Genomic DNA, 10,281 nt, shown 5'->3' with positions numbered 1-10,281 from the left:
AGTAACATAAAGCTGTTGAAAATGTCAACATGTTGGGATTGTTTCCTCTTTCCCTGAGTCCAGTTGCATCTAACGATAAGAGACAAGTGAAAGGCAATACCAGAGGAGCTTCTCACTAATGTACCTGAGCCAGCGCTAAGGAGCAGACTGCTGACAATTAGCATCACAACGACGCAGCGAAGGGGGAGTCCGTGGCAGATATGGATCTAAGGACGGGTCAGGGGAGAGCTAGTGTTTCAGAGTCTGTGTAAAGTACTTTGTTGAAATTGGTAACTGTGTCCCAGACCACATGTCCCTGACCTGTGGGGTGCCCCAAGGGTCAGTCTTGGGACCCCTTCTGTTCAACCTCTACATGCTGCCGTTATGTCAGCTGATACACAGAGAAAATGTGTCTTATCACAATTATGCAGACGACACTCAGATTTATGTTTCACTGACGGCAGGTGAATATGGAACAGTGGATTCACTCTGTCACTGCATCCGACAGATCAGTTTGTGCAAAACAACTTTCTCCAGCTGAATTCAGACAAGACTGAAATCATCGTCTTTGGCCCACAGAAACAAAGAAAGAAAGTTAGAAATCTGGGGGTAATAATGGACTCAGACTTGAACTTTAATAGCCACGTCAAATCAATAACATCAGCAGCTTTTTACCATCTAAAAAAACAATGCCAAAATCAAAAATATAGTGTCTAAACCAGACTTAGAGAGACTTATCCATGCGTTTGTCTCCAGTAAGTGAGACAAAACTCACATTACACTACTGTAACGGCCTGCTCACTGGCTTATCCAAACGAGTTGTAAAACAGCTGCAGTACATCCAGAACGCTGCTGCTCGGGTCCTGACTAGAACCAGGAAGTACAATCACATTAGTCCTGTTCTCAGGTCTCTGCACTGGCTCCTCTGTCTCAGATAATAGACTTTAAAACAGCTCTGCTTGTGTACAAGTCTCTCCATGGCCTAGCACCAAAGTACATCTCTGACATGTTAGTGCCGTATGAACTATCTCGGACTTTGAGGACCTCAGGGACCGGCCTCCTGCTGGTGCCAGAGTCAGGACTAAACATGGAGAATCTGCGTTTTAGTTTTATTCAGCTGAAATCTGGAACAGTCTTCCTGAAGATGTGAGACATGCTTCCACTCTGACAATGTTCAAATCTAAGATAAAAACTGTTTTAGCTGTGCATATGACTGAAATAATTTTCTTTGTATGTCTTAAACTGTTTTGTGATTTCTGTCCTGTCTTTGTGATTGTGTTGTGTGTAAACTTGCCTTGCCTTGAATGGGAGCAGCAGCAGGTTATGTAATGTTTGCCTGCAAGTCCAAGAAATGTGGTCAAGGACTAAGAGCTCATTAGCATATTAATGAGTGTCAGCATGAGACCTTCAAAAACAAATAGACACTTAACCAAGCACTTAATGGCAAAGGTTTAGTGAAATGTGAGTAATCTGTACTGTGTTTGCAAAGTCTCAACTTGTCATGACCTGTTGATATTGTGTTTTTATATGCAATTCTGGAAGTATAAGATTATTCCCATTTTTCTTTGGAAAAACTGTATGTTGAATGGGCTAATCAGTGGCCTACTAACTATATATATAAAGAACAATAGACTACTAAGACTCCATTATTTTCATTATTTCAATTTTTTGAGCATAATAATATCTACTTTACATTCCATAAAACTGTACCATTCCATAAAACTGTATGAATTTTTGAAATATTTTTGCTTTTAGTACCTTAGCAAATCTCACAGCTAAAAAGAGGACCTACACATATAAAGAAATTGCAAATGCCAATTCTCTTTGGAGATGCTATTTTATTTCTTAAACCAAAAACCGCCAAAGAAGTACACATACATGAAGGAACAGCATAATACACACTCATAAGCTATGGAAAGTAGTGCTATTGTAAAAAATATAGGAAAATACATTTCTTTATATACAAGTAAATACATATGTACACATAAATAACTTTTCACTTCGATGTGTTAGGGTCGGGGAATTTGGCAGGACCAAGTTGGCCGTTCCAGCTGGTAGATAAACTCCCGCCTGAAAAAGAAAGAAAACGTCAAAAGATGCCACAATTTTACCACCAACTCGACAACAAATAGAACGTTTTGTCATTTCTGTAGCGGATTATTGCACTTACTCTCTCCAATAGGGCGCGCTGTTTTCACGACACAGCAGTCCCTCGTCACAGGGGCAGATCTGGTTGATGCTAAAGGCTAAACCTCCATCGGGGACGTAGCAGCTCTCCCCCCGAATCAGACGCCTCTTACACACCAGCTCGCCGTGATGCCGGGCGCAGCACATGGACGCCCCGCAGTCTCTCTCCACTTTGCACCTGGCACCTGCAGAACGACAAAACGGTCAGGTTAGGGGAGTCATGACACCTTAAATCAGTGTTTATCTGAGGTAGGGATTGTGCGGGTGTCCCTTTTTGTCCATGTTTTGGTTCAAACTGACAGTAACCTGCTTAAATGTCTTTGTTTATTGTTCATTTCTGGACATAACACAAAAGCTAGTTAAGTGAGAAGAGTTAGGATAGTCTTTTTTCTGTTATTCTTTGTTTATTTTGACATTTTAATGCGGTACTTTATCCTTATCTTTTATAGCCTTCAACAGTAAAGCACATGGAGCTGGTTAATGTTATGTAATGTCCACATCTGTCTTGTCTTGAGTGAGCTGGAAGGTCAAAAAGATAATTCAAAACAGCTAACCCCAACACTTTGTTTAGATTAGCTTTGTATTCAGCCCAGTTTACATTTTGAACAATTAGTCTAGATTTTGTCATAATTTAATCCTTTATAAATCATGTTACTTTACAGAGCCTGCCTTAAACTTGATTGTGGACTTATTTTTGTACACATCATCAAGCTTAGTCCTGCTTTTGGTTTGTTTGAGACAAGTAGTATTGTTCTCAATATGTTTTTTGTTTAGTTTAGTAGAATGTTTTGCCCCGGTAGGGAAATTTCTCCTCTGCATTTGTGATACAATGTTATTTTGCCATTTAGTCCAGTATCCGACACCAAATATGTTCTAACGTGGCTTGGGAGTCACTATTTGAAATTTCCAAAATGTAATCCTTATAGTATTTCTTACCTTCTTGTCCATTGGGGATACTGCGGTGGCATTTCCCGAACATGCAGCTGAGGCCTCGGACACACTGTGCGTCTCTCCTACAGTACTGCCCTTCTCCTCTCAGCGGCACACACAAACCAAAGTGTCGATCGCAGGTAAAGCCCCTGCCACACGCCCGGTCATGGTCACATAATGCCTAATAGGGAGAAAACACGTCGTGGAATCAGGAAGATTTTAAATTGAAATGCTCAAAATGATAATTGAAGGAAAAATCTCTGGAAAAATCTCTTACCGTTGTGGGTTTTGGTGCGGGAGCGTTGTCCATAAGGTCTTTAGCGCCGTCTTTGGTCGGGTTATGGGGCATGTTAAGCATCCAAGCCCAAATACGTGCTTCGGTATAGGTGAAGCAAAGTAATAGACAGATAATATTTCCAAACATTTTCGCAAAATAAAACTTAAAAAAGACCAAAATAATCAAAAACACGATGAAAATATAATCAAAAAAATAGGACTAAAATAATAATTGGTTCAGAAGGTTTTGAAGCTACTATAATACAATATAAGTCCACCAAAATGACAAGGACCAGTGCTGTTTCGCTTGATTTGTTGCAATGACATCTCCTCTCTTGCACTGACTTTTATAGCCCACTAGAACTTGCCTCCCCCAACGGCTTTGTTTGTCTAAGCAACGTGGTAGGTGGGGACAATTAGTAGTTAATAATAGATTACCTAAATTGCTTAACTCACCCCCTGCAGCTAGAAAATAGTGTCAAAATGACCATTCGTGGAGCAGGGTTGGGATAGCGGGAGAAGGGAGGGGTTGACCAATGTGACGGGCCTAACACAATGGAGGCACCTCTATGTGGTTATCTCCCCCAGACAAACAACACGGCAGACAATAGGAGACAAATGTATGACACGTTTCACTGCGTCCTGAGTGACAGCTTAGCCACCGCGGGCCCTGACCCCTAAAATGTAAGCAAACAGGTCTCGGATAGGCCCTTTCACCACTCCTATTCCAATACAGGCCTCATGCTGGGAGCAATTTGCAGGGCAGCACCCCACAGACGACCCCATGATCTCATTAAATGTAATTAACATCAGCATTCACTTATTCAGGGGCAGGCGGGACAGGAGAGAAGGGCAAGACAAAACAAGACGTACTATGGCTCTTTACATTTCCAAATACGATTTAACGTATACAAGGCTGTGCAACGAAGCTAAACCTACAATATGATTTACAGAGCATAAATACATGATTAGACCAGGAATTACTTTGATTCAGGGGAACTTATTTTCATTACAGTCATGCAACTGATCTGAAAAATTGAAAATGATCCAAAAATAAGTATGGATTTGGTAAAAAATACCAAAAAAACGTTATTAAAGAAAAATATCACCATAGAATAAAATGCGATAAATCTGTTTTCATCATTTAAACCCCAAACAAACAAGATAATTTACAGTTTAACTTATAGATGTATAGTCCCCTCACAACATTCTGTATTTACATGTTCCTGTACAGTCTTGCAAGTGAGCTGACTATTGCACGGTAACTTTACAAAGTGATTTTACAGCACAGAGTCCAACTGTTTGATGGCAACAGCAGGAATGATTTCCAGTGTCTCTCAGTGGAGCGGCGTGGCAGTCACAGTCTGATGCTGACCGAGCTCCTGAAGCTGACCAGCACATTGTGGAGCGGGAGGGAGGGGAAGTCCAGAACATCCTGAGTCCAGCTGACATGTTATGATAAATGGAATTCTTCATCTTTTGCGTGTTTGTTTGTTTCTTTCATAATTGCGTAACCCTAATTAACGCCAAAAAAGCATAGCCACTATACAGTTCATTTACAGGCTCGTTAATGCATAGTGTTACAGGTTCAGTTAAGTCATACTAATCCCACGGTTCATGTGTGGAACTCGGTGTTCTGGGAATTGACTCCACATAGTTAAGCTAGCACAATTTTCTAAAGCTGGAAATGAGCAAATGTGTCCACAGGGACCACAGACCTTTAGTCCTTTTTTAAGAGTCTCACGCAACTGGTTTGGCAGCAGAGGGAAAGTGATGTAAAGAGTGTCGTGGATGCACCCGGTGTGGACGGTACAGGCAAACTACAGCAAGATGTGTTTTAGGGCTACAGTATTTTCTTTATGATGCCATTGGACTTTAACCTGCCAGAGGCCAAACTGGAATCTGAGACAGCTCTCGTCAGAAACATGTCTTTCTGATCCACAAATTCACAACCATCTGCTTTATTTGTTTTTTAAAGTGCATATTTCTGCTTAAAAAAAGTCTACGTTAATGCATCGCAGTCATCATCTTTTTTTTTGGTTTTGTTTGCTCTGTGATTGGTCCAATTGCTCTGATCCACTGGTGGATTTGACCTTTAATGCCACAGTGGCACAATTATTCCTGAAATAAAGCTAAAGATAAATCAAGGCCAATTTTAAACAGTATTGTATTGAACTTTACTATGTCTTTGTTTTCCTTCTAAATGTTTAATATCATTTGAACCTAAATATCTTTAAAATTTTTGATGAACATTAAACTAGCAATTGGACTGACCATTTATGAAACCTACAAAAATGACCAGAGATTTTGTTTCATTTGATTCTACAATGATTAATAGGCTTAGAATTTATTGAAGAGTTCGGGAAAAGTAATAACAACGATTGCAAAGGTTATTTTTAGGTTTCTATGTGAAGTGCAGGGCTTTGTCAAATAAAAATGTGCTTATTTATCTGCATGGCAATCACTAGCCCTGATTTATAGTCCCCTTACGCAGCATGTAACTCTGATTGATGGCTGATGAGGCTCGGTAAAGCCCCCGAAACTTTACATGAGAGGGAAAATCACCGAGAACTGAGCGGGAATCAAAAACAGCTGGGTATGAAAATGAACACACATTGACTTCAAGCACATCCTATCTATAAACCCCAGAGTCAGCCTTTGTTCTTAATAGTTTCCAATAGAAATAATAGTTGCTGCGGGGGACTCATATAATTTATTACAAGCTTCTGGTTTGCTGCCTACGAGACCCGGGGCGGCCTAAAAATGTGATCATATGCTAATGCTAACTGCAGCTCCAACTGCTAGGCCTGCTGACATGAACACAAGGCCAGATGCCGGGCTAATTGTGGCGTATTTACATTTGTATGAGGGCAGACAGCACGGGGCAGCGCTGGCACATATCTGTGGTCTGGATCTACGGCAGATAGAGCCTTATCAAAACAGACTAACACAGACTAATGACGTGATTGGTGGTCAGTTAGCGGATACAATGGGAGATACCGGATCAATTAGCAACACGTAAATATCAATTCGGCCTCTTACACCGCGTTACCAGCATGAGGCGTTAGAGCAGTTACGGAGCTCTCACACCGAGGAATTGCGTATTGAGAAAACGCGAATGTTCTGTGCGTGTATTTTCATTTATTCAGCGTTGTTGTGGTGAATTTGCGTAGGAAAGAAATGCACAAAAGACGTTACAGAATGATAAATTAAAGTTAATGTTGTTCTCTTTGCAATGCACAAAGCTGGTCCAAATTACATTGTATTCTTAATATTGAACACACATATCACACAATGTTTGCAGACAAATGAGATGTTTTAAATGTTGGATGTTCTTCCGTTAGTTCAGTTTCTCTTTATTCTTCTGTCCTCTGCATGATTTGTTGTTGGCAAGATAACACTAAATGGTGGATTTTGTTGTGGTTGCCTTGATTCAAGTAGGAACAGTTAACATGAGCAATATAACTAGTTTAATCGGACATAACGGCAATGTTCTCTTAATTTAAATGTTAAAGTTTTAGTGTAGTTGCTTGATCAGTTGATGGAGTCACACATGTCATTATTTGGACATAAATTGAGCAGATTTTAGTCCTGACGTGGACTTGGTTTTGTCCTGTTCTAGTCCCCTCAGTCAACCAAAATGTGTATTAATCAACCAATTATTTTATTAGGATTATACAGGATTTATATTTACAACAGCCAGAAGGACGCACGGAGGGAGATATAATGAGATTTGGGAATGAACTGTGATTTCTTTCTGCCTTTTTACATGAAAATACACTGTTTACTAGTACTTATCTGTAACTGCGTGAACTGTGATCTTCTTTATTTATCTCTGTATTTGACCATAACTTTCTTTATTAATTAATTTTTGTATTTTCTGCTACTTATTTGTCATTACAATCAGAATCAGAATTATTTAGTGATCCTCAAGGGAAATTGCTGTAGCTGCAATAAATGTCCAAGACAAACTTATAAAAGCTATAGTGCTACAGGGACAATAACATATCAAGTATGCAACTTTTAAGAAAGGAGAATAACATTTAATGACATGTAATTTCATCCATAACAATGCATTCTGTATTCAAATTTACTGAATATATCGTATTGTTTACAGCCAATCCAGACACACACATGATAATACGTTTACTTTTTAAATAGCATTTTAATTTGGTTCAATAATCCTGCTCCTATCACTATAATATCACTTTGCCACTGTCCCTTGTCTATCAGAGCCATCAGCAGATAAGTGTCTCCAAACAGTGCTTAACATGCTGCCCTGTTGTTAACGACTCTGCTAATGTCTGCTAATAGTGTAATACAGCCATGGCTTTTTTAATTAGCACAAACAAAAACCTCAACCACCCACTGGGAGATTTGAGCAGGATTTACAAAAAGCACAACCACCGCTTAATTTTAAATTCTGTTTACAGTTTGTGGATGTACGTGAGCGTTGCGTGACTCTTGAAACACTGTACTCTTGTATCTGGGACGTAAACACATTAATGGCAGCAGCTAATGTTAATATTAGTTGCCTTAAGCCCTTTTGTTTCCATCTGGAAATGTTAGTACACACTGTTCCTGCTTCAACTCTAAAGTTCATAAAGTTAAGTCAAATCTAAACAATAAGATTTAAAATAAGGTGCTAGAAAGGCCTACAAGCAATTTCACTGTGTTCTCAATCAAGTCATTTATGATCCTGCACGGACAGAAAGAGCAGAGGAAAAGGGTCCAGTAAATTAGGTGTTAAAAGGCAAAGCTACCTTAATTGCTACCAGAAAAGATTGTGTTGTGAGTGATGTAGAGCAACAAATTTAAATCTTTTGAGACGGTTTATTCATGGGTTTCAGCTTCCTCTTAGGCAGAGGAATTTTAACCATTCACAAGCTAGGATATTGTGTTTTAGATTGATATGGCAATTGCTATAATTTTCAAAGTATTTCAATTATGATCATCTTAACCTTGTATCAGAAAATAATTATTTGATTTACTTGATTCAAGAGTAAGAATTTGGCACTATGGCATTTGGCTTTAAGATGTAATTTATCAGTAAATGCAAAAAGAAGTAATTACAGTTTGGATTTTGGTAACATTTTGTTACTGTGTATTGTTTTTCATAAGCTTAGATTTGACAAATTAAACAAAAAATATATAAAAATCCCCTATATTTGAAAGAGGCCTATTTAATATTCAATCAATCTCATTAATACATTTTATAACTTAAAAAAAAACCTTTTTATACAAAAATATGCAACAGAGTGTTTGGTGGGGCATTCAAAACGATCTCAAATGCGCTCCCACCAAACAATCAACCCACAGACAACAGCCACACACACACACACACACACACACACACGCCCGCACACACACACGCGCGCACACACACACGCCCGCACACACACGCACACGCGCACACACACACGCACACTTGCACACACACACGCATGCGCACACACACGCGCACACACACACACACATGTGCACACACACACACACACGCATGCGCACACACACACGCACGTGCACACACACACGCGCATGCGCACACACACACGCACGCACACACACACACGCATGTGCACACACACGCACGCACACACACACACGCATGTGCACACACACACACGCGCACACGCACACACACGCCACACGCACACACACACACGCACGTGCACACACACACACACACACACAGAGTAAAATAATAAATGGATGAACTAACGCGAGGCTAAGTACCAATGCACCCGTTGAGAAAGCACCATCAGAGGAGCCGTCTGCACCAGGAACAGAAAACCGCCCACAGCCACAGGACACAGACACGGGGCCCAAAGGAGAGATGAGGCAGACACCAAACCTCCAGCAGGGGCCCATGAGAGCAGCCACAGACGACCACCGCTCCTGGTGCAGAGGGCTCCATAGAGGAAACACTGGAGATCCTAAAAGTGATAAAAGGATTAAATCTATGAGTAAACCAGTTAGAATATGAAATAGCATCAATTAAAAAATGGGTTAAAATAAAGTAAAACTCGAACATACAAAATGGTAAGCCTAAAATAAATCAGTATAACGCCGTAAAATGATTACATATAATAAATGAGTTTTATTCGCAGTCCTATGGTCCTCTGTCTGTCTGTTCTATATAATAACTTTTAATAACGGACATAACTATTCATTTGTGTGTGTTTTTTCTAATAATTTTACAACACAATTACAGCATCGAGTCATCAGTTTCCAGTGGGGAGGACTAATCTGCAGACTCCCAACTGTCTCCACTTCATGGCAGTTTTGTAGGCAGCTGATAAGGACAATTTCCCTATCAACCAACACGTACCACATCCCAGAGCCTAACATTAAGCTTTATGTTGACCTAAGCACTTTGAATTGTGTTTCTGGTAAGATTTAAAATAATCTTCTCGACAACCTGTTCCCAATTGAGAAGAGACAGAAGACTCCCACGATAATGAGAAACAGCCCCGTGTCATTTTGTGCCAGGTTTTAAACAGCAATTCAAGGGGAAAACATTGAGGACAGTGAGACAAAGTATTGGACTTTTGTAAATACGGTCGAATTACCAAAATAAAATGTGAGAAAAGAGACAAACAATGTGATGTGATCAAATGGTCGTAAAATGGGATTTGTAGTCCTCAAATTGGGAACATCAACCATCTGTGTTCAAGTCTCATTCCAGGAAACCACATGGATCACCTTTAATGGGGAACAAGACAACTCAACACGATACAGTCATTTTGAGGTTTGAAATATGAACATCGTAATAAACTTGTTCCGTTGTTAATTTTCTGGTAAAATTAAGGATCATAAAAATCAAACATCTTCAAAACATGAATCATTTGCACAAAAGAATACAAGTGGAGGCACAAAAATGTTTTTGTTGTTGTTTATTTTTAAATG

General features: G+C 39.7%; 1 protein-coding gene across 1 annotated transcript; it reads right to left on the bottom strand.

The window, feature by feature from the left end:
- Positions 1 to 2,145: 2,145 nt before the first annotated feature.
- LOC140369555 (dickkopf-related protein 3-like) lies at positions 2,146 to 3,643 on the bottom strand. Its single transcript, XM_072456926.1, has 3 exons — positions 3,374 to 3,643; positions 3,103 to 3,277; positions 2,146 to 2,351 (listed from the first exon to the last, which is right to left on the bottom strand). Exons 1-3 carry the CDS (start codon positions 3,518 to 3,520, stop codon positions 2,146 to 2,148), a joined length of 528 nt encoding a protein of 175 aa, XP_072313027.1. The 5' UTR covers positions 3,521 to 3,643.
- Between the last annotated feature and the right edge of the window lie 6,638 nt (positions 3,644 to 10,281).

This window comes from Eucyclogobius newberryi, unplaced genomic scaffold (assembly GCF_026437365.1).
Source record: "Eucyclogobius newberryi isolate DKJ021-1_F unplaced genomic scaffold, fEucNew1.0.hap1 SCAF_20, whole genome shotgun sequence".
In the NCBI taxonomy this organism is placed as follows: domain Eukaryota; kingdom Metazoa; phylum Chordata; class Actinopteri; order Gobiiformes; family Gobiidae; genus Eucyclogobius; species Eucyclogobius newberryi.
This window is presented reverse-complemented; position numbering and strand designations above follow the sequence as displayed.

Excerpts from the sequence above, each read along its gene's own strand:
- LOC140369555 (XM_072456926.1), bottom strand. The coding sequence starts at position 3,520 with ATGTTTGGAAATATTATCTGTCTATTACTTTGCTTCACCTATACCGAA. Across the intron at positions 3,278-3,373 it reads CCGCACCAAAACCCACAACG|GCATTATGTGACCATGACCG; the intron begins GTAAGAGATTTT and ends TCTCCCTATTAG. Across the intron at positions 2,352-3,102 it reads TATCCCCAATGGACAAGAAG|GTGCCAGGTGCAAAGTGGAG; the intron begins GTAAGAAATACT and ends GTCGTTCTGCAG.